At 36.9% G+C, this 24,912-nt stretch overlaps 2 protein-coding genes across 5 annotated transcripts; one reads left to right on the forward strand and one right to left on the reverse strand.

Annotated features, from left to right (window-relative positions):
* Nucleotides 1-346: 346 nt before the first annotated feature.
* Nucleotides 347-17,346, reverse strand: LOC112557809 (condensin-2 complex subunit G2-like). Of its 2 annotated transcripts, none has more exons than XM_025227862.1 (29): nucleotides 17,259-17,346; nucleotides 15,669-15,761; nucleotides 14,914-15,057; nucleotides 14,091-14,202; nucleotides 13,640-13,797; nucleotides 12,428-12,562; nucleotides 11,368-11,462; nucleotides 11,049-11,118; nucleotides 10,774-10,866; nucleotides 9,974-10,066; nucleotides 9,446-9,571; nucleotides 9,000-9,179; nucleotides 8,587-8,739; nucleotides 7,835-8,057; nucleotides 7,511-7,638; nucleotides 6,977-7,096; nucleotides 6,729-6,806; nucleotides 6,442-6,512; nucleotides 5,833-6,013; nucleotides 5,486-5,659; nucleotides 5,135-5,257; nucleotides 4,480-4,671; nucleotides 4,165-4,264; nucleotides 3,074-3,231; nucleotides 2,813-2,979; nucleotides 2,613-2,710; nucleotides 2,145-2,248; nucleotides 1,838-1,949; nucleotides 347-1,551 (listed from the first exon to the last, which is right to left on the reverse strand). In XM_025227862.1, the coding sequence occupies exons 2-25, from the start codon at nucleotides 15,741-15,743 to the stop codon at nucleotides 2,971-2,973; spliced, it is 2,991 nt and encodes a 996-aa protein (XP_025083647.1). In that variant the 5' UTR covers nucleotides 15,744-15,761; nucleotides 17,259-17,346; the 3' UTR covers nucleotides 347-1,551; nucleotides 1,838-1,949; nucleotides 2,145-2,248; nucleotides 2,613-2,710; nucleotides 2,813-2,970. The 2 variants fall into 2 exon arrangements, with proteins under 2 accessions (XP_025083647.1, XP_025083646.1); XM_025227861.1 differs by having other exon boundaries at nucleotides 6,977-7,099.
* A 22-nt stretch (nucleotides 17,347-17,368) lies between these two features.
* On the forward strand, nucleotides 17,369-23,708 carry LOC112557811 (gamma-glutamylaminecyclotransferase-like). 3 transcript variants are annotated; one of them, XM_025227868.1, is made up of 4 exons: nucleotides 17,370-17,582; nucleotides 18,303-18,517; nucleotides 19,606-19,865; nucleotides 22,566-23,708. In XM_025227868.1, exons 1-4 carry the CDS (start codon nucleotides 17,438-17,440, stop codon nucleotides 22,597-22,599), a joined length of 654 nt encoding a protein of 217 aa, XP_025083653.1. In that variant the 5' UTR covers nucleotides 17,370-17,437; the 3' UTR covers nucleotides 22,600-23,708. The 3 variants fall into 3 exon arrangements, with proteins under 3 accessions (XP_025083651.1, XP_025083652.1, XP_025083653.1); XM_025227866.1 differs by lacking the exon at nucleotides 22,566-23,708 and having other exon boundaries at nucleotides 17,369-17,582; nucleotides 19,606-22,068; XM_025227867.1 differs by lacking the exon at nucleotides 22,566-23,708 and having other exon boundaries at nucleotides 17,369-17,582; nucleotides 18,306-18,517; nucleotides 19,606-22,068.
* Nucleotides 23,709-24,912: the final 1,204 nt, after the last annotated feature.

A 24,912-nucleotide genomic window follows, 5' to 3' on the forward strand; every position in this document is an offset into this window, starting at 1 on the left:
AATATTCCCGAGCTTATCAAAGAGATTTTATTTATATTTTTGGAGACATGCATAAAAACGACAGAATACAGTAACATGCAGCAAAACAGTTGTGTAACCAGTCTGACCTAGCATGCTGGGAAGGCGGGGAATTGGTTTTATGCTAAAGCCAGCAACTAAGGCTATATCATGGCAAGGCAGCCAGCCCTGTAAACAGATGCCACACGCAGAGAAAGAAGTGTGCCCAAGATAAGAGCTGAACCCAGGAGTGCCAAACTTTCACTTCACTATTGGTGACAGGTGCTAACAGTTGCGCCACCAGACTACTAAAGTGTTAGTGTTAGGACAGATAAAGGTATGTAATATATGTAATGTTGCATAATGGATTTAGAGTCTGTTATGTCTGTATGTTTGCTGAGGAGCTGAAGATCTGTAATGTGTGTTTTGGAGTGATAAAGGTCTGTAATGTTAGAGGGTAAGAGACTTGACTTTCTAAACATGGGCAGTTCAAATCAAGAGAGCAGACTGAATGAACTCTGCTATCCTTGCCAAGGTAAATAAGAATTATTCAGGATGCTGAAGAAATAATAAACATGAAGAGTAACAGATCCAAAAATATTTCAAGATTAGTAACATGTTATAAGTGATAGTATTTGACTTTTATTTCACAGCCTGAAGATTTTATTGATGTCTCTACTGAGAGTAGGCAGTGCAAAAACTTATTTATAATTTAACAAAAAAAATAAACAAAACACACACAGAGATACATGTACACTCATGCAGGCATACCTACAAACATGGCTAATTGGCAAAAAGTAGAATTTCAGATTCGAGGACCACATTTCTCTTAAACAGGCTGCTAGGAAGAGGGGGAGGATTGGTGTTTTACTCCAGCAACTAAATCATAGCAAGGCAGCTAGTCCTGTAAACAGATGCTTCATACAGAGCAGACTGCCAGGAAAATAACAGCGACTGACTTGTGAAGGGCTTAATTGATCCATTCATATTGCAACAAAAAAGAAAAAAAAAGGCAAAGAAACAAACAAAATCCCACATCAAACAATATAAATGAAAATACCACATATTGATGGAATAACAAATCTGAAATACAAAATTCTTTTCAGCCAGTTTTCATAAAGCTGGAACCCTTACCAACTTGTGTCTGCAGTCTATAAGACCAAACATCTGAGTATATGCTGCTCTCCCTTCCCACTCCAACCCTTGCCACTACTCTAGTGAAGTAGCGTGACCACTGACAGCCCACTTCAAAGAAAACTTGGAAACAAGAGGAACTTGTAGACTATAGCATCATCTGTCTTAAAGGCTGGGTTACACTATAGCTGACAGTGACTGGAAAGATGAAGAGTTTGTTTCATATGTGTTTTCAGTCTGTGACACACAGCCGGTACATACAGAAATCAAGTAGACTATAAGTTGTTCCATGTCCTACACCACAAAGAGGCCAGTTTTAACTCTAAAGCCAGCTGTTCAGTGCAGGATTATGAGGTGGAGTTTTCAGGCTGTTTGCTTTTCATCAGCTGGAATTTAGTTTCTATTTGGATCAGGAGTTCCCTGACAGAAAGAAAAAAACCAGTTGAAGAAATCTGATTGTGAATTTTATGTATCATTATTAATTATATATCATACTATATATTATAGTAAAATAATTATAAACTGGACTTTAGAGTTCAGATTCAGGTTTTTATTTAACCCAGCCATACAAGCAGAAACCGAAATCTCATTTTATTACTGTTTTTAAATTAAATGAAGATTTACCATATCATAAAGTGCAAAAAGAACGTGAGTGATTTTCCAGAAATGATGTGTGAACATAACACTGGAAGTGCTTTATACTCACCTATGCAGATCTGGATCCATGTGATGATCAGCTTCAGATTCTCTGATGCGCTGCACCATTGCTGTAGCTGCTGCAATGCACTCGCTCAGCTTCACATGTCTCAAGAATACACCTGAAATGTCACAAGAATATGCCTGCAATGTCTCAAGAAAACTCCTGCAGTGTTACAAGCAATACATTTTAAGCGTATCTTGCATTTTCACTGTAAGCAAGTGCCACATTGCGAAAGTAATACAACACTCTTTTCCTCATAAAATTTAGTCAGTATTATATTGTTTTTGGTTCATAGCTCCATGAGGACACCTACGAGAAGCATGAAGAGTGACCAGCAAATGGACTGCAGCATGAACTATGTGAGGGTGGGTCATTGTGTCTGACCTCATCCTGTCTTCCAACGACTGCACAAGGAGTCTGCCCACAAAGAAGTCTTATGATGATCACAATGTATCTTAGAAGTATTCACTGTCTTGAAACCAATCTAACAGTCATATGCATCTGAGCAAATTATTATTTTCAACAGCTGTAAGGAAAAGGAAGCCACAGCAATCATATCTGGCATAACAAAGCATTCAAACACACACTTGTACACAATCACCAACAATCCGTCTACCCTTAGATATTAGAATGCATCTGACATTTAATAACATTTTAATCAAATAATAGCTACTCACTTATTTTAACTCTTTAGCACATAACTGTCATTGTTAATACTTAATTATTTAATATCTGTTACAAGATCATATGTTAGTAAGCACAAAGTGTCTGAACATCTGACCTGCAAGAGGCAGCTGTGCTACTGAGGGCCTTCAAGATACAGGCTGACAAGGGTGGCAGAGGCTCTGGACTATCTTGAATGTTTTCCGGAAGACCGTCCTTTCCAAGAAATCATTAAAATGATTAGATGCTAATAGTGAAAACTATTGACTATCTACCTTTCCCCACTCTCATCTCTTTCAGAAGCCATTAAATGCTGACCTTAATGCTTGTGTGATGAAGGTCCTCCAGCATGGCACCCAGCAAGGTTGAGGTCAGGGATTTGGCCGTCTGGTCACACTCTCCTTCACAAATGTCTGGTGAAGAGTGTTGTGTGTTCAACAAGCAGGACACAATGCCACACAGCTTGCTTTTGATGTCTAGCATGCCTGCCATAATGCATAGACAGTATTAACAAACTTGGTCAAGCTGCCTCTTTAAGTAAAGGCACAAAATTGCAGTACTCGAAAAAAGGCTACTGACCCTCGGCTCTCTGTTGCTTGGTCTTCGAAGGCACATGTTCAGAGCTGTCATGATGTGAGTCATGCTGTTGCTGACATCTCCACTGGCCAACAGATCTTCAAACAGTACCATCTGATATAGAACACTCAGCACACCATCAACGAGTCGCAGTTCTTCAGCTGTTGACAGTAAGATTTCCAGCATTCCAAAATCAAATTCTTTCAAAAAAAAGATACAAAGTATGAAGTATGCATGTGAAATACATCACACAGCTGTGATATATGAACTATTTTGTGTACATAAACTTCAAATATATAAATGTCCATATATTATAGGTATCCTATTTAACCAATCTGCCTTTTTTCTCATTTACACAATGCTGGCTTTATGCCTTACAAGATAGTCCATTTGACAAGGCTGATTTTATGATTTCTTGCATGGTAGTGTATTTTAAAAAAAATTACAGTTTTTGAGATTATTATATTCTAAATCTATAACACCTCTTCTGTGCTTAGCTTCATTTAGTTACAAACACCTTGAAAAATGCTTCATTCGATCAATGTTTTTGTTGTGACCTACTTTTTTAGGTCTGGTTTTACATTTTTTACAAGACTTGGACTTTGTCTCCCAAAAGTAAAATAAATTGTTACTCTTTAATAACTCCCTAATCACTAAAAACAGAGCTAAGAAAATTTGCAGGCTGTTTATACATAGTTTTGAAAAATTACGCACATAAAATTAGCTAGGATAATTATGCGCTAAGACTAAGTTATGATGCATCAATTATGATTTTTGTAATTTTGTGAGAATAATTCATATAAAAAGTTATAAGAACAATTTCATGCAATCATGTAACTTTATAGGAATTGTATGAACTAATAGCAGCAGATTTGTGTAATGTAGCATGGTTGTGATGCATTAAATTTCGAAATTTCTTGTTTTGTGGCATTTTGGATCATTTCCAAGGCAACCAATGGTTATATTCACATGAAACTTTTCTATTTCACTATTCTTAACATACCCGATCAATACTTACACAATAGAACAGTAAAAAAGTCATGTACCTAACCCTGTACCAAAAAGTCGTAATGTCATTAATACTGAACACAAACCTGTATATAAAATGTCCTTGCAGAAGGAGCTAAGCTGCATGGCAAACTCCTTGTCTCCGAACCCAACCATCAGCATGTTACAGCATATGTCCAAAATAGTCTACAAAACCAAAGTTATCTTTGTGGCATCACCATAAATAGAAAAAAATATAAGATGAAATTTAGTTTTCACTTTAAAATTTTAGCCAGCTATGCTGCATTTTCCTGACACGAACTCTAACATAAAGTGAACTTATATATTTATATAAACTTATCTATAAATAAATCAAACATCTTTCACACAAGGTACAAATATAAAATCACTGAGATTCATACCACGATGCAGTTGGAAGCTAATTTGCTCCTCCACTCCCAGTTCTCAGCAGTAGAAATGAGCTGATTTTCTCCCTCAAGATACCCATCCCCAGACTTACAAGCAGGTAGTGCACCAATACATGGAAGGAGTGACTCCTTTCCCCACTCCAAAATGCTCTTCATGTGGATCACACAGTCAGCACAGTGTTCCTCCTGACAAAGGTCAATATACAAATACAAGAACAATGCTCCTCTTCCACAAAAGACAGACAGAATGCTTTATGAATGTACAATGTCTGTAAACCTCTCCATCTAATGAAAGAGCTCACTTGCATTCTTAGTATCATGCTTACTTGTAAACTTTAGCTGTTCAAGTTATTTTGAACAGTTTTTTATTACCTCTGACACCAACATTTTTTAAGGCAACATTTTTTCACTAATTTTGCATTTTATCAACTGCGTACATCATTGGTTGTGCAAGCATGTGTCATTTTTGTGGAAACTTTTTGCTATCTGTACATGGACCCATGTGTAATATGCTGATACCAGTCGTTTGTTTACACAACACACACAAAATTAAATGGTTTAGCATCAGCGGTGATAGGTTTGGAGATGGCTGATGAAGTCAGTCTAGAGATCTCACTAAGTAACATCAGATAAGTTACAGAGTCCTTACTGGTCTGTGAAGCAGCACAGACATCCTCAGGTGCAAAGACAAGATCTGTTCAACAAGGATCCTATTGTCAACATCTGCAGATTCTGGACAATTTTCACATTGTAGCTGTTTCTTTATCACCACCTGTTGATGCAAAGACAACAGGATACATCACTTGCTTACCATGTTACATTCCTACATTTCTTGCTCATTCAGTAAGGGTGCTTTTTTTTTTTTTTTTTTTTTTTTTGCACCATGCATGGTCCAGTAAACTGTAAAGTCTCAAGTGAAAAGCAAGATTTCTTTAAGCATTAAAATAATGTAGACATCTGTATATAATTCTATGATTAATGAAGTGAAGAGGCAGCATACCAGAACATGCGACAACAGTCTGTTCAGCTTGTCACAATCTTGAAGATGGTGCTCCATTAACATCTGCTTGCAAACAGAAGATCGTAGCATTGTAGACAAGTAGTTAATGGCCAAGTCAGGATGACCATTTTCCTCTGGTGCCAAGATCTGTACACGTTTTTTAGCTGCACCACCCTGCATGATTACACACAACTCAAAGATAACAGTGCTGGAGAGATGTAGTTCAGATCTGAGATGTTCAACAGTTATCACTTTTAATACAGCTGTAGCACTACGAGAAAATGAACACGAACAAGAATGACATCAATGAAAACTTGAAAGAATATTTTATGAAAAGTCATGCTAGCCTTTTTGCTTGGAACAGCTTGTGGTGCCTCTGTTGGCATGAGGAAATCCTTCAGCCAATCGCTGATCATCTGTAAAATTTCTGAAGCCCGCTCCCACCGACACATAGCTTCCAGCAACTCTGTGCACTCCCCTGCTCCACTATCATTTGTCAAGTTACGAAGTTTTGATAGGCAGGTGACACTGCAGTAACCAAAGACAAAAATAAACAAGATTAAAAAAAATGAAACAAGTGACAAAATATTTCCAGTAAAGATTAAGACATAAGGCTTCTTTAAACACATTACCTGTAGCAAGGAAGTTTTGATGGTTCATTATTTTAACAATTTTATTAATCCATAAGGGCAATTCCAAATAGTGTTCATACTAGCAATATGTAGAGATAAATACCTACATAAACATGTTGAAATAATTTCTCTTTCACGCATGTTAAATATATTCCCAGCAACAGTAGATACAGTTGGTGACCTTAGGTCACCTCAGATCACGACCAGTAGAAGTACCTTTTAACAAAAACAAATCTGAGGGAATGCTATAAGTAAAATGCTACAGACTTTAAATAACCATGAGGTAAAACACTATGCATTCTGAAATCTACTTGTGAGTCCCACCTGATACTAGGCACTGCTTTTGGTGGTAGGTGTCCTGCTAGCTCAATCACAAGTGACACCACTCTTGGTTCCTGAAAAAGATAAAACAGGCAACTTTTTACTGCTGAAATTCAGCACATATCATCTTGCCACTTGGAGCATCACAACATGTGGTCGTCAGTTTTAGTCTGACCAATCTTCTATTCACACTCCCATGATTATTTACAGCTCCTTTATGATATAAAAAAGTGACAGCTATAGCATTATGGTCATAAAATTGCACAATAAAAAAGAACGATCATGGTTACCTGGGTAATTTTCAGCACGTCTGGTATCATCACACTCAGCTTTTTCATTAAGGACTGTTTGATGTTCATATTCTCACGCTAGAAACAAGGAGACATTTCAGTTACACAGTGCTAGAACACTTCTATCAGACTCAGCTATAAAACCATCTCTTCCTGAATATTATTGATGATAAAATAATTCCATTACATGCTTTTTAGTTGTCTTTGTAATGCTGATATGTCATAGAATGATGCCTACAGTAACTTACAGCATCCAGTTGTTTGGCCACTGCAGTCCACATGAGGTAGATAACCTCGAGCAATCCCTGTAGGACCTCAGCAGACAAGTTCTGATCTTCATCTTCGTTTTTTTCTGCTGCCTGCTCTTCCTGCTGAGAACAGCATCCTTGAATAATTTTATACCACACAATTAAACTGGGGTTGGCATGTTCGAACACAGCATCTGGTAAGTTTAAAACTTTTCCTCTGTTAGTGGCCACACCTGGGACTGGCTGACTAGCAAAGAGTTTTATGTACATGGGCTGACTGGTAAGACCTGTGTTTAGGGAAGCTACAAATACATGTTACTTAACACCTTTCTCTACCTCAGCAAGAACTGCATGCACCTTCACGTATTATGTATATAAAGCCAACATCTACAATACCTTCATGCATCATCTACACAGACCTTTATGTATCATCTGCATGTACATAAAGCCAACATCTACATGTACCTTCACAAATCATTTTCATATATCTTCATGTTTTATCTATGTGTGCCTTCACATATCATCTACATGTACCTGTCCAACGTCTCTACTCGACTTCCTCTTGCTGCCAGATGGAGATGTATCAGTGCCATCGTCACTATCATGACCCATCTGACGGACACTCTCCAGCACATACCGACAGACCAGAGCCATGAACTTCACTAAAAGACAGAATGCCATCCTCAGTATTACATCTCACCCTTTGTACACCTTGTTAGCCATTAATATGCGTACACACAGCATGATTATATCTTACATCTCTCATCTCTTAGAGATATTTCTAGTATACCCATCACTGCCATGCTTATTATTAATGGAGGCTTTGTGGGAAAAGATTCCAATACACTTAGTCCCAACCTGTGTCAGTCAAAGTCATGTGGCTGGGTACATTCAGCCAAAAGACCCTGGCAGCACCAGGATTGGACTCAATAAGCGTGATGCAGCGGAGAATCTGCTCTTGTGGACTTTGATCAAGAGGCATGAAGGATGGAAACAGCAGCTCCACAATACGCCGAACGATGGGCTGTGAGTCAACCTCTAACCGTGCCAGCAGGTGTTCTATTGGGCAGATGTTCCAGTACTGTTCAAACATAACAAAGATTACACTGTAAAAAATCTGTTTTAAGTGGTAAATCATGTCCAAGATCATAAAGACTGTGACAAAGCAATAACTGGGAGAGTGTCTTCAGTGAAATAAGTATCTTGTATGTTAGCTACATGTAAAAATTATACTTGTGATCTTTATAATCTACCTACACGTAATCTTCATAATCTAGCTATCTGTAACCTTTATAACTATTTATAATCTTTGTCATGCTTGGTGTATACTATTTTGAGAATACAGTGTGCAGAAGCTAAAGCCAAATGCACTTATTCCGCTGCCATCCTCAAATGAATTCCCCTGCAATTTCTTGTCTGTATTACTGATCTAGGACTGGCAGGACCCCATGATGAAGGTCATGGTGACAAAGGATCTCTATTGTGCCACCTCAGCATATACATTACCAGCAAGTGTCCATGAATCTACAAATACAATGTATGTCCTCTTCCCAAAGCACTGAGTTTAATCCTGATAAAGGTGGAAATTTTCCAGATACTCTTGCACTGACCTTGATGGCGCGGATGCTCTTGACTTTCAGCAAAAGCTTCATCATGGCCAAACGGACGACCTCGGCATTGTCATGGAGACAGTAAGAGAGACGAGGCAGGAGTGGTTTTAGCAGAAAGTGGCACAAGGGGTTTTCCAGCATCGCTGTGATGCCCTAAAAATTGAGCAAATTGTTTGGAGATGACTCTTTATTAGAAGAGTCAAAACTACATAAAGACATTTGAGCTTTAACCTTGGTAAGACACCTCACAAAGCAAAAGACTTCTGTGTAAACTACATTAAAAATTAAAGCATCACTGGAACTAGTTACAGTTAAGATTCTTGAATTTTATTAGCAAAAATGCCTAAGGTCAGCTTGAAACATTTCTTACTTTCAAGATATTCACTTTTATGTGCCCTTAGTTGATTTCTCACCTTGACAACAGCTAGACGTACAGACGGCGAAGATGCATCCCACACCAACTCCTGCAGCAAGCGTCGCAACAATGTCTGCACCACTTCAACAGGAAGCATGTCCAAATACTCACTCATTAACAGACACACTCCTTCTCCAGTAACTGCCCTCACCACTGGACATGGGTCAGCCAGTAGTCGCTACAAGAGATCAGCAGCCGCTATCATTAATAGGAAGGGGTTAGCACTTAGCACAAAGCAGACAGCAGCAATTGCCAGTCAATGACATCAAAATGCTGACAGAATACAATTAACCCCAAATACATTCATATTGTGAAGCAAGGTGTACTCTATTGCATCCTATCCCTTAAACCTATATTATTGCAAATCAGTACTAGCATGCAGACACATACACTTTCTCTCTTTCACTCACACAGCAACACCACTTGTCACTAGCATAAACGAACCTGCATTAAGTCAAACTGCTTCTGCAGCATTAAGTCCACCTCCTCTGCAGTGGAGTCTGGATTCTGCAGTGGGAAAGCATCTAACAGCAGACTGGCACTGTTAGTTCGCACATCTGTGTTGGGGACCTGCAAAAGACAAAGTAATCTCACATGATCCTCAAATCTCTGCCACACATCCACCTTTCTCTTTGACCATGTTCCTCAAATCTCTCTCTAATCTCCATTTTCATACTTCCTTAAGCATTCTTTTTCTTTTTTTCTCAACTTCAAATTGCTAAGATTCAGTCAATAAAATCTAAATTAAACTGTGATTGCTTTTCAAAGGCTTTCTGCTTGATCCCCCAAAAGATAACTACTTTTTATACTATTCCAGTCATGTCAGTGCAAACTATTATTAGGGTGCTACCAATCTGAAGCGTTCATGTGACCCAATAAACCAATCAACAAGGTAAAATGTCTCACATAGTGTACTCATGTGAATAAAGCAGGATCAATTGCAACCATTATTGTCTTTGCAGTAAAACTTACACTGAGAGACCGCCACAAGATTGGTTCATACAGCCTCAGCAGCATAGCATCGACTCCGCGCTGCTTTTTTTGTCGGTGTAAGTAGCTCAGTACCTGAACCCAAAATAATCATCAGATGAGAAACCTAGATAAGTGAGACCAGTCTTTTACAATCCTGCAAGGCCTATTCTCAATAAATAGAACACAACTCTGTACTTAATAGACTCTAATTTTGTCTTTGGACAACACATAACATGGTAAATTAGAAGACCCTTTGTCTACCACAGATTTTTCAAAAACTTCTTCCTTGCCCTTAAAGGTAAATAAAGGAGATACACATCCTTTCCAAGAAAACTGTATGGAAGTATTTGTTTCCAATTCCTCATCTTCACCCAGGCACTTGAACTGATGTTTGCTATCATCCATTTTCTGTTGCTTGTGTTTCTTTATTGTTTAGTTAAATGTTTGTAGTCATTAGTGTGCAGTTTGCCTCCACATAAAAAAATGCTCTCTACAAAGTCAATTATTCTTTGCTCTAAAAACTATAGTGATTGTCATCAGTCATCACACTTGAGAACTCAGGGGCCCTGACAATATTTAGTGAGAGATTTCAGTCTTCACAATCTTCAACCACCTTTTAGTATCTCCTGTTAGCGAGCAAAGTCAGATCACATGACCAGCTGCCATAGTCAAAGATTCCTAGAAATAAATGGGAAGTTTGAATATGTCTTATTTTTAAGGTAATATTGCAGTATGTACCAGAGAAAAGTATGTAATTAATCATGATAAAACAGAAAATTTTAAAGACTGACAGTACTTACCTTGAAGAGAATGGGAAACATGGCCTGACATCCATTTCTGGAAGCATGAACTGCATGGTTCATCAGGTCCTGGATGCAGTCTCTCTCAATGATCTAAAATGACATTGAAAAGTATTTATTACTGAAAAAATACAGCTACAGATAAAGCTGGCAAGTAAAAATAATTGAAAAGTAAAAGAAATTGAAAGAATAGTACTCGCTTGGGAGACATACTAGCAGTACAGGAAGACATCAACTATAAAAATACTACTTACACTATGACTAATCATACTAACCTGCTGCACTGTATCTGTGCTTCTTTGCCAGGCCCGATAGTATACCTCTCCATACAGTGGCAGCCATGATCTGCATCCACAAATATTTTACATGTATCTACATACATAAATGCTCTAATTTGCTTTCTCTCACATAGACAAGTGTACGTGGACACACTCTCTGAAACTATGGCTCTAAACATGATTTAGTAGATATAATGCCATTTCTAAAAAAATACTGTAGAGCTTTCATCATCTGACCTAATCAAACATTGGCTGGTCTACTGTACATTAGAGTTTGAACTTTGTAATGGACCAAGAGAATGAAGAAATAACCAACTTGGGTGCAAATGGCATTTGATTCTTGATGGCCTTGTGCAAACACTCCACCAATCCTTCATGTACTGTGAAGGCAAAGGACAGGAAACGTCGACCCTGTGATGACATCCAATAAATAAGTGTTAGACATTGATGTCATATTCTTCTTGCCTACTGTCATAAAAGCTGGTACATTTAAAGTAATATGGTTGTGTGAAGGTATTAGGGGGACATACTTAAAGTGATGTAGAGAGAGGGAGTCGGAATTTTACAGACTCAGCAACTAGGCTACATCATGACAGACAGTTGGGTCTACAAATAGGTGTCACACGCAGAGCAAGAACAAAAAGCCCAACCTATGACAGAAGCTCCTCATTGTGTAAGTGATAAGAACTTAACCATTGCACCACTAGAAGTTGTAGGTTTAGAGTTCATGAGCCAGAACTACACAATATCTGCACTCTTTTATTCCAGTGGCAATCCACATATACAACTAAATAATGACTAGGACACGTCTTTGAGTGAAGATTCTTATGCAGCTGGCTTCTGTTCATGGAGCGATAGTCTTTTTTTTTTTTCACTGTTTATATTTAATGTCATACTTGAGGTATGACATAATGTCTTGTGTAATAGTAACATGGCAGATGAATAATTTCCTGTAAAGGTTTAAAGATGTTTTGTATTTGTATTCCAATATGAGGCATGTCACTGGTAACATGTATGCACAAATGTTAAGGAAGCTCTCTAAATTTGCAATGTAACCACATATCGGTCATATTATTGACTTTTTTTAAAAGTATACCTTAGAAGCAAATATCTTACCACTTTCATTTTACAGAAAATAGTTTTGTTACATATGTGTGCAACCAGTCATCATTTTTCCAATAACATTAAAATAAAATTCAAACATTACTACCAAATTATTAATTGTGAAGCAAGTTTCCTTGACTGTATGAGAATATAATGCCAAAGAACAAAAATTTTAAATAGTCTAGCTGCCTCACTATGTATTTTATATGCATGGCTAAGACTGAAGTGTGCAAATTCCTGATGGCATTTTCACTACTGTCTTCTCATCTCACCTCATCAGTCTTTAGGTATTGGTAGGAAGAGCAGCATCTTCCAAGCAAGTTCTTGAGAGGCCCTGAGCTGTCGTCATCAAAGTTGATCATTGGAAGAACTGAGTGCAGACGCCAAACCACCTTCACATCTGCTGCCTTATTTGAGGAGGAGGTGAATTTAATTAATTTTCAAAGCAAAACATTTTCTAGCAATATAGGCACTACAGTCACTCACAGTAATGAAGACTGCTGCTAAGTTTTGACAAACTTAGTACTCTTCATACCTAAGGTAGTACATAAGGCATCCACTAGAGACCTCCCTTTTTTTTTCTGTCAGCAGCAAGTTGAGCTTCAGGATGACTTCTGGACCGTTAGTTCTCTCTCCACTGATCTTCACCATGTTTCTTTTGGCTTAGACAAACCTAGCGTACTATAAAGGCACTTTCAGTCTAGGCACCAAAAACCCTTCTATATCATCAATCACTCACCTTTTTTTTTTTTAATGTTACGGTTGACAGCTTTTGTTCCACAATAGGAGTATATTTTGAAAGATTGTCAGTGTTCATTACATGCTGGTGGCACAGATCAAATGGTAGTGGGTAGATGGGGAAGGCAAGAAGCCACCTGCTTGATGCCCAGAGGGAGATAAAATGTGCTGTGGTGCCAGCCCCCATGCAACACTCTCATTCTTGCTTGATCACTTCCGCCCTCTTTTGCTATCTCATAAGGTACCTCACATATTACAGTACAACACTGGCTCTGCATCATAGAGTTACACCACAGTTTACTTTGCTAGCAGACTTTTTTCCCTATTTGAAATGAACAGTTAAAAAATTTCAACAGCTGAAATAAACATGCTCTAGAACAATGTGCACCAATAAAACCTAACCTTCTTATAGACAGCAGGAATATTCCTGCAAGGTTTCATCTGGATCAAGTAAATAGGGTGTTTGTATGGGACTCAACCAGAACCCTTCCCCACATGGCCACAGTTTATAGGAGTTGATCTCTACATAGGAAGTTCACTTCAAGAGAATTTGGGGGGTGGGGAGGAAGGAGAAGGGAAAATACTTGCTTTATTTGTCCGAGTAGCAACACAGACTTTTTATTCATAATTTCACTTTTATACTTTCTGATGCGCTTTAGAAATACTGCAAGCAGTATCAACAATACCAAAATCAAAAATGTTGATGCATGCAATAGAACTGGGAATAGAATACTTGTTCAACTTACAGTGCATTTCGCTTGCAAGCTTCTCTCCAGCAAATAAAGCAAAGTGTTTGGAACCACTCTTTCTCGACCTTCCAGTTCCAGTCGCCACCAAGTTTCAAATAGCTGAGCTAGTCGGTTCTTGATGCTATCAGCTTCATCAGGCAACAACGGCAAAATATCTGAAACATGGTGCAGATTTGCCTTCTACACAATCTGTGTACATCACAAATACACTCTCATCCACAAAACAGCCCACTCTAAAGCCTCATTCTCTATTGCAGCTTAATAAATTTTAGACCTATTTTACTGCAGTTAAAAAATAAACAAGAAAATAAATTTGTATTTCTCTGTGAATAACCACAAACTTTAGCTCTTCCCTTACAGTTCAAAGCTGTGAATGCAAATGTCTTCATTATAGCTCAACACCTGTAATGAATGAGCTAAAGGATAATTTTTTTCTTACTAGACTTACCATGAAAAATGGTTGCTGTATCAATGAGGGACTGTGGAATGATGACTTCTTGCACATGGATTGTGGCAATGGCTAACTGAGCTACACTGCTAATAAGCAATATCTTTTCTTTCTGTTGGAAAAAAAGGCACTTGGATAAACTATTGTCTATGTGGCAAAATAAAATACCATTATACAGAGTTGCCAACAGTAAACATCTTTTCAGTTAAATTGTTTTTTACATGTTACATTTTACAGTCTTTACATGTTAGATTTTTTTCATATGTTAACTGATCAGTTGGAAATCCATTAAATATTTTCTTATCTTGGGAATACAGTACACAGCTGGCCTGGAAGTAATACTATGGCACACCTCAAACTGACAGTACTCATCATTGATGTACTGTTTTGCATAGTTATTAGGTTGACTCAACGTTTATACCAGACATCTGTGTACACACAAACAATAGACAATCATGTGTGACTTGCTGTCTCTGTTGAGGTTTGTGAACAACCACTAATGTTAGTGATGGGCACCTTCCATAACTGTTCTGTCTGCTGAGATATTGCCCTTTCAATTGTTCAATACACAGCTGTAGATTCCACCTGGATTGACTGCCAAAAGCCTACTGATATCATAATTATGCTGTGCTTTTGCAGCATGCTTGTGTGCATGATGCTCTTTTTCTGCTAGTATTTCTTTCTGTAGATGTCTGCATATTTCTTTCCTGATATGTTTGATCTGTTTGAATGTGTTCTATGAGCATTGTGAATCTGTATTTATATATAATTTGTTATTATTTGTGTAAAGCACTTTTCACTGTCAACTGTATACTTCACTAACTTCTTTATTCTTATCATTCTCTTCCATTTCAGCATCCAGCAGAACCCCAGTGGACATCCTGCGTAGACCTTCCCACATGTCGTCAAGGCAACGCCTACTGCATTCTGCTAAAACTTCTGAGAGGTCATTTTGTTTCAAGCTTCCCTGGTATCACACAAGCCACATTAAATAATGATTACTGTAGTACTGTAGAAAAAAACTTTGTGAGATTTTTAAAGTGGTAAAGATTTTCAACAATGGCAGTCATTACTGGTACCACTCCCACCACTACTGACACCAACTATCTTCCCTCAGCTGCTCCCATACTACATTTTTCATTAAAACTTACTAACCACAACAGTAGTACAATCTTTTACTGTAGAGCTACATTCTTAATTTATTTCATCTATAGTATATAGTTGTGTGATATATGAACACATGCATTTTAAAAAGATTTCTGTTGCACACTGTGAAATTCTCATAGGAGAAAAATCCTGTTAAAAGTTAATATCAGCATGAAATTGATCAGTATGGATATAAAAAAATGATTATTTTGTAGTGCACTTGATCGAGCTGATATAAATAAACAATTAAAATATTCAAATTACAATTTAACCCTATGTTCTGATCTAAAAACAAATTTCTACAAATACACACACACACACCTCACTAAGTAATAACAATTCAAAATAATCTACTGTGTTTAATAGAACAATGAACATCATATAAGAGTCTACCATCAGGTACTCTAAAACTGTTAATAGTTAATAACTGACATTTTGTACAAAGCTGACAAGCGCCTGGCTGTCTTCTCTCTGAATGATTTGCAACAATTCTACTCTAGCACCCATTGTTGCTGCAATTTGTTTCTGAAAAATAAAATATTTTACACCATTTTACACATTTTACATCACATATTTTCACTTTTCTGCTGTCTGATATAAAAGCAATTATTGTACACAAAAGGTGGACACGTTTTATTCCCAATCGTTGTAATTGTTAACTAACGATTACTGAGCGAGTATTAGAAAGGAGGAGGGATATACTTCAAGAAAGAAATTTGTTTTAAAGGTTTAAAAAACATATTTGTTAGTTATTTTATTTCTGTCACAAAATGTAACTAAATATCTTTAAAACAAACAATTTTTTCTAGAGTATACTGTCACCTTAAAATGAATTGAGGCAATTTTTCCTATATGCACTGTTTCACATTTAATATCAGTAAAATATCATCATAAATAAAATTATCCTAGTGGCCATCAAAGTTATCGTACAATAATAGTAAGTGATACTTTCTTTTTTCCACTCTAGTATTGCCACTTAGTTAACACAGGTTTAGTTATTAGCTGTGTATCACATTATATTCTAATTAATAATAAATACAAAACTTTATGTAGTGCATACTCACGAACTCTTAGCTTTATGACAAATCTTTATTTATGAGGGTAACAGAATCAGCAAAATTTAAGGACTAAGTAGCAGAAATAAAACTCTGCGTCAGTTTAAAACAAGGCAATAAAAGCAGTGAGAAAATTCTAGGTATGGGAATATTGAGCTTAAGAGACCTTCTTATTATGTTGGTAGAAAAGATAGTAGAAAGTCTATGGGGCATTTGGCTTGTGAGTATTTTAAAGATAAACTATATTTTCGTTAAATTTTAGTCTGGTTATAAGTAGTGGTAGAACACCTAGAGACAGGAAATCATGAGGCTGTATTTCCGGTTTGTTAACACTGATTTGACAGCCCTTCTTTGAACGCTAACAAGAGGCTTTTCGATAGCAGAAGTCCCACAGGGTGGAAACGTTAATCAATGAACGACTATACAGGCTGTGTTGAACAGTTTCAGAGTGAGGATTTAAAGTGTTTATATAATTCTTGAGAGGAGAAAGGTTTTCTGCGCTATAGTTTTGTTTATGGTTAGGATGTGTTGGGACCAAGACAAATTAATTGTTGTCAATAGTAATACCTAGAATTTTAAGGCTTTGGTGAGGTTTTGTCTCTTATTTCGTGTTGGTATTAGCATAACTTCTGTTTTGAGAATGAGACATGGGCAAAATAGGAGGGCAGAATAACAAGCAAACAATCTATAATCTATGAACTATGGAAGAATAAAATAACAGCACCAATGATGAATAAAAACTAATACAGAAAACGCAAAGAGGAACTAAGCAACAAGGACTGAGAGTATTGTCACTTTGCAAAGGAAGACGAGCAGGGATCGAAGTAGCAATTAATAAGCGGAAAAGAGAGAATGGGTGTGAACAAAAAACTAGCATTTTAATAAATGAAGTCGTTGTATTTTCGTTTAACGCTGTTGCGTCGTAATATTAATTCTGTTGTTTGAACATTAACACAAGAAGACTTACTTAAAAGCTGGATATGGGAAGAGACTTTCTCTCGCAAGCTTTGAAAACAGCGCGTTACGTTATCGCCTGGAAGCACAGACAGCGCATTTGATTGGCTGATTGTCTAGGGAGTGATCATTCTATTGTTCTGCAATATTGTGAGGGAGCGCGTTTGAAAGCATTCACACCATTTAAACATCATGTTGTTTAGACTTTTTAATACAGTTTATAATCAGATTGTTGCTTGCCATAATACCATGCCGCTAAGATGCTGTCTTCCTGTGACTGTTAAAGGGTCTCTCGCAACTTGGTATATGACGGAGCACATCGGCAGACGTATTAACTGTACGTACTCAATGTTCCGTTATACAGTTTTATTTATGCTTGGTTTTATCAGATCCAGCAAGAAAAATCTTTGAAAAAATACATTAATCGGGTGACTTCATGAATGTGTTTGAACATGGGTATCGGGTACGATTCAACAGAACAAGAAGAGTTAGGCATGCGGAAGTGTGGGCCATTAATTAATCTACGGTGTGTAGGGATGTTAAAAAAAAAACCCCAACATATTAGTTAAAATTAGGCCAGGGCTGTAGTTGTTGCATGTATGTATAAACTTTGAGTTCTTCCATCCAATATTAACAAATCTTACCCATCACTAACCTGGTATGAAGGACATTAGACATCTACTGTGTGTACAGCTTGTTAATTGCTTCATTAACAAAACTTCCTCTGGAAATGAGATACCAGTTAAAATGTCTTTTGCACGAATAGTTCGCTATTCATTCTCGTTCCATATGTTGCTTTTTATTAATTTTAATGTAGTATATTAGCATTTATTTCTCATTTTAGACTAAAAATACCCTAAAACCCCCGTGATTAAAGATTTGTTACTTGACTTCTCTCATCTACACAAAGTTTGCACTTAATATTTGTTGTCATGTCTTTGTTCATAGCTGAAGTCTCCATGTTGTTAAGTCATGATCATCGTTTGTCTTTTTATTTTTGTTTTGTTTTGTTTGTTTTTATATTTCTTTGTAGTTTTGTTTTAAACGTCACTTTCAGCAGCAAGCAATTTCCACACAATGGGATCTAAAGGTGAACTGATATTCTGCTATGGCACACTGAAGAAAGGCCAACCAAACAACAAGATCATAATCGATGAAACAACTGGACATGCCAAATTTATTTGTCAAGGTCGTATTAAGCACAAATATCCACTAATCATTGCAAGCCAATACAACATTCCCTTTCTGCTGTATGCAGAAGGCAAGGGCTATGTAAGAAAGTGTTCTTTCATTCTTTGTCAACTTTGCTGTCTGCATTACTAGTCATTGTTCTTAATACTGCTTTGTTGCTGTTGACCTTTCAGCGTAAATGCTGCTATGGCAGTGTGATGTTAGATCAGTAAATAACCATGGAATAAATATGGCCTTGTTACATTGCAAGAGTTGTTTGCCAAAATAAGTTCCTTAACTAATCAAAATTTCAGAAATTAGAGTAGATTATATTTGTTCAATGGTTAGTTATTAATTTTAGTATTTTATTTACATTTGACTATAGTGGCACTTTGTTGTTGGAAGAAAATGATTTTAAGCTTCATTTACAAAACCCGGCAGGTTGGTATGCATGTTAACAAACATTACAAAGAAACCTTATATTTAAACAGATTTTAAAAACTGAATTTCTATGCCATGCATCATAGTGTGCAGATGTTTTTTTCTTTTCCTCATACCCCACTGTTTGGAATTTTCTGCCTTTTTCTCTTTTAGCTGGGTGGATGTTTGAAATTTTCTTGCAAGTCTGGCCTTAAAACCCACTTCATTAAAGAATCCTTTTAGAATCCAGCGATCTCATTTTCTTACCCCTCGGTTTCTCCTCTTTATCCACACCTTTTGGTCATGTTTGCTTCAGTGTCACCTGTTTGCTGTGTCTTTTCCCTGTGTGGTTACCAGTTTTTTAATACATATTTTGTGCCCAGTATCTTCACATGGCGAAATTTACTGTACAAATTCAGTTACTGTTATTAATATTGTCATCTGCCTTTATGGGTTTATTTGAAAACGAAACTATGTTATCTCTTAACTGGTCCTAGTTTTTTGGGTTTTTTTTTTGGTTGAAGTTACAGTACTAACATGAGTATTGTTTAAACCTCAAAAGTTCAACAGCCTATAAATGTCCACCTATTGGCCAGTGCACTTTCTAATTTAATTGTGAAAATAAATATTTTCAAATGCTATTGCAAGACAGACTCCATACATGTGTGGCCATTCATTCAAATAGAGTTCTACAAATCTATATTCTACTTTACTACTCTCGTAGAAATTGTTTGTGCTCGTGAATAAAATGCAGTTTTGTTTCTTTGCAGAATGTGCAAGGAGATGTTTATGAAGTTGATGAACAGAAAAGAGACTTTTTAGATGATTTTGAAGGACACCCAACATACTATGAGCGCATGCTAACTGAAATTGTGGTGGATGAGGAAAATGCCTATGATGGAGAAAAACTGCCGAAGACTTTGATGTGCTGGGTTTACTTTCTAAAGGATTTTAACCAGGACATGCTGGATCTACAGTTCTATCAGAATTATGACAGTTTTGGATCTCATGGTCAGAGATATGTAGAAAGGTATTTGAGACCTCAGTCTGCAGATGAAACAATTAAAAAATATGTAAAATGCTGATTTTTGCTCTGTGTATTGGAGTAATAAGATCAGATTTACTTTCATGTTTTCACACAACGAATTGAACTGAACAATACTTTATATAAATTCACAAAGCATGTTTCTCATTTAGTCTTTTTTGCAGGCATGTGTATGAAAGTATGTTTGAGTGGAAGTTGTTCATGAAAGGACTGTTCATGCATATCTAAATTATAATTCACAACCTAAAAAGAAAGATATGTCAGAGATGCTTCGTAGTCTGTTGCAGTTGTCAGAGTATCTGTCCGAGTCAGATTAGTCTGTAAGATCTGTCATAATAATTTGAGAAACTGGTTTTGCCATTAGTATGCATCATTATTTATCCTTAGTCATTACTCTACTGATAAAGAAAAGGTCAGAATTAAAATATGTATTGTCAGACATATTCTTTTCATTAGTGCAGGGACACAGATGTTTTACTATTGGTGGCCAGTCCTGCTTATCATTTTGATAAAGGAAGGTCTTTTTAAGTGTAGAAATAATAGATTATGTGGTTGTCTCTAAAAGTGTCAGTAAGTAGTTTACATGTTTTTGTGGTGGAGTTAACTGATATTTTAGCCTGGTGATACATAGCTGCTTGAGTTTAACCTCACTGCTCCACTCCAGCATGTCTGTACCACCATAGCAAGCAGCAGACTCTGTGGAATCCTAAATGTCCACCAGCAAGCTGAAAATAAATAAGGACAAGGCTTAGGTCATTCCAATAACCTCTGCAATCAACTGAAATGCGAGCTGTTCATTATTTCTTTCACTTTCCTTTTTTTTCCCCAGTTCATCAGGAAACCTGGTATCAACACATTATTTCATGAATCTCACATTAATGCATAAGTCAGGGTTCCTTGAGTTTCACAGATCAGTTATGTCCGACCCTTCCTTTTAGTTTCTGCCACCAAAAAGTTGATATCTGCTTGTGTATTGTCCCAGCTAGATTACTCCTAGACCTCCTCTCTATACCATTCATTTGATAAAAGACATTTACCCGATGCTTTATCCCATTCAGCTTCACTGTTTGGAAATCTCTGACAAATTTTCTTCAAATTTTGTCAACATTTGAAACTTTCAAGTCCAGCCTCAGAACCCACCACTTTGAAAACTATTTTTTCTTAATCCAGCACACTCTTCTTTTCTCTTTTCAGTCGTCATCTTCATCCCCACACTTCATTCAGTTTGCTGTGGTGTCATCTGTTTGTTGCCGCTTGTGTTTCTTTGCTGTATGGTTGACTTTTGGTTCTTTTGGAGACTTTTATGCACAGCACATTGAGCTCACCTCCTCACAGTGTGCTCTACAAATATATATATATGCTCTACAAATTCAGTTATTATTATAACATGTTGTAGATTAAAGGCAAGAGTGAATGTTAGTTCTAGTCAGTGTGATAAATAAAGCAAAGAAAGAAACCTTTGCTTATGTTTAACTATTTAAATAAGTCAACGTGGTTACCGTTTTCTTTTACAATCATGGCACTAGAGTCATGCAAGATATTTGTTATGAGATGCTATAGTTGTCTGTACATTCTACAGTAAAATTTCTTGAAAGTTTGAGCATTATCATGGGAACTGACATAGTAGCAGCATCAGTAGTTAGTGTTTATTGTTTCATTATTATTATGGATATTTATTCTTTTCAAATCCAAAACATTTTTTCAAATCCCAATTCAGAACTAGATTATGAATGGAGACAATGGATCCTTGTTATGTTTAAAATAAAGAACTTGTAAAAGTAAAGTTTAATCAGTTTCAGAAAATCGAAGTACTACAATCTGAATAAAGTTTACATCTTTACTTAAACAGTGCTATATCCCTCGTTTGTTGTCAAAGTTCGGAAGTCATCAGCTAATGCAAATGCTCTCAAAATGCCTGTAATCTTCGAACCTAACAGATCTACTTTACTTGGCTAAACACTGTGGCTGGATAATTGGTGAATCACGACTCCTTAAGCTCCAGTGCCAATCAGGCTGTTCCTCTTTGTTGTTCAAGGAAAGAGGGTGGAAGTTCCCAAGGGGAATTTTCAATTAAAATTCTACCTCGAACACATTGGATGTGCCGCCTAGTCCCATTCTAAGTGTTGGGTTCTTTTTCCCATTTTCTATACAGCTGTATTTACCTGACCTTGGATTCTACTAGACCCTGCTTTATTCCAAAAGTGTGTTCTGTTCAATACATCAGACAGATCTGGATCAGATGACTTCTCAATGTGCTCTGCGTTCCACAAATTCTTTTAACATGGATTTTAACATGCACAAGATGACACAGGTTTCGTTCTAACAATGTGTTTTATCTCATTCAGTGAGGACAGATGTACAATACATGTACACAAGAATTTGTACCGTCTTACTCACAGAGAGGAAATGACCATGTTGTGTTGCAGTGAACCAGGTTCAGGCATTGCCTTTTGCTTGCTGTATATTTGGATGCTGCGTCACCTGCTCTAAACTCACACCTTGTCCACTGTGTATGGCCAAGGTGCGGGAGGAGGATGCTGAGTGGAAAGAAACAAAGTGCTTCTGCTACAATATACTTGTGCTGTTGATGAATATGTGCAATATTAAAAAATATGTTTGATATATTTATGTTGCTTTTAGTTCACCTGGTGATCTATTTCTTTTCTGTTTTGTTTTATTTTGCAGTGAGAAAACACTATCCGTTGATGACCTCAGATAGGCAGCATGTTTCTGAAGCATTCAGCGTGAGGTTTTCATGAAATACATCATCGCAATCTTTGTTTTTCTTTCTAAGGGCAAACTAAAACATAACAAAACAAATAATATGCAGATGCATGTTCATGCCCAATTTTTGAAAAAGGCATTAACTTCAGAGCAAACATAATTCTGTATGATTTTAAAGAGTTTAAACAGTGTTCCATGTATAAATATTCTGACAATATTGTATACAGATTGGACAACACATCCATGATTTTGCTTATATATTTGTAAATGAATAAATGCCATGTATTCTTTCTTACACACACGTTCAAAAATATTATGAAAAATTAATGAAATTCTAGTTACACTTAGTGTAAACAACAAGAATTTGAAAGAATATTCTTTCAACTGTAAACGGTGAAATTTAGCTAAGCTTCCAATGTCATACAGCATTACGTCACATAATGTGAAGAGCCTTTGGAAATAGATTGGTAAATTTTTTACCATATGATGGGGAAATATTAATGTTGTTTTTACTTTTGTTAAGGTAATGTCAAACAGCCCCAACAATTTATTTGCAAGACGGCAAGAAGTAGTTGATATTTCAGATCTTTATTGGTTGCTTGCACAGCTGTGAAATTGTTATCAATTCACCAAAATTGAGATGATTCTGTGCAGGACTTACCAAAGACTTGACAACATTCATTTTCAACTACCTCGGAATAGCTCTCCACTGAATGTAACGTGCCTTATATGGAAGATATATGAAAAAGTAATGGAAGAAAATGTTGCAATGCACACTTTTAAAAATTTCATAAAGTTTTCACCCATTTTTTTTTAATTTTATTTTTGAAGCAATCGCTCAGAAGTGACTTAATTATATGAATGGTTGTGCTGGGACCAGATACATTTACATTCCGAACTTAATTGAATTTGTAAAAGTGTATTTTTTCTGTTGATCCAAGCTCAATGTGCTGAACTATTATTTCTGAATATTATATTTATATATATTCAGTTTGTTAGTAAATGATGGCTGAGATATTAAAAGATGAGAAAAGGTTGTAAGAAAATTATTGTAAATTTTTGCCATGTGATCCATTTACAGAATACAAGCTATGTTACACAGCATTTATTTGGTTGATGTAGTGGTGTTGCACGAGAAGAAACTTGTATCTGCTTATTTACTTTCAAGAGGAATGTGAAGTGTGCAACGTGGTGTTGTCTATGCTAGCATTCTGACCAGCCACACTTGAACATGCATAGATAAAGGACACTTAATACTAGGCACCTAGAGATAATATAGTAGACACCAGTCATGCACACATAAGAGGTTGTACTCAGCAAATTCTCCCTTCCTTTCGTATTCTATTCATTCCGAGAGTTTGCCAAAAAGAAAATCATGATCTTGTTCCTAATCGCTCCCAGTGGAACATAGGCCGCAACTGCACCCCACCATCGGACCCGGTTCAGCGCTCTGTCCGTACGTATTCGCGACCAGGCTGACCCATTAACTGTGGTTCATTTGGAGAAGAAGCTAGATATGGGCACCAGCAAGTGTATAAGCCCAGAAAACAGTATCATGGACATATCGAAAAAGCGACATCGTGCCGGCAGGCTCCAGGGTAGGGATAGCGAAAAATGTGCGACTAGAGTAAGTGCCTGGGGAGACTGCGGATCCGGATCTCGTACAGAGAACATAAAGCCAATGATAAACAAGATACATCCAGTACAAGATAGGACACGAGCTCATGACAAAACAGATGTATACACGGCCTACATGAACGATTGTGAAATTGTTGGAGACGACACGCAAGTCACAAAGCACTGCTTTCCACACATGTTCTTTCTCACAACCAACACCTGTACGTGGGCTTACAATTATCTATTATTTGGGAGCTTGTGTTTTATTTTAGGGGAGGGCAGTACAAACCAGTTACGCACCTGAATGACATAAGTTTCTCTCTCTCTACATATATAAATATTACATCCTTGTCATCAAGGACTCTCGATGAACCCGCTTTCATCCAATCTCTACAAACTAAAGTTACTTCACTACTTGCAAATGACTTCAGTTTGCAAACCATACAGTTTCTCAAATGGGAACCGTTACTGTTGTTCTAATTTCCCAGATCAGTATCCCAAAACAACAGAATGATCAAAATGTTCACTTTCGGTAACGTCTGTACACGCAGTACACACACCACATATATATACTCCATGAATTCTATAATCTGGGGTTGACGGGGCCAACATGCAGGCTGACGACAATTGTTAAGGACGACACACACGTCTCAGACAACATACTGCGTCCCACACGTGTCCTTTCTTACAA

This window comes from Pomacea canaliculata, linkage group LG2 (assembly GCF_003073045.1).
Source record: "Pomacea canaliculata isolate SZHN2017 linkage group LG2, ASM307304v1, whole genome shotgun sequence".
NCBI lineage: Eukaryota > Metazoa > Mollusca > Gastropoda > Architaenioglossa > Ampullariidae > Pomacea > Pomacea canaliculata.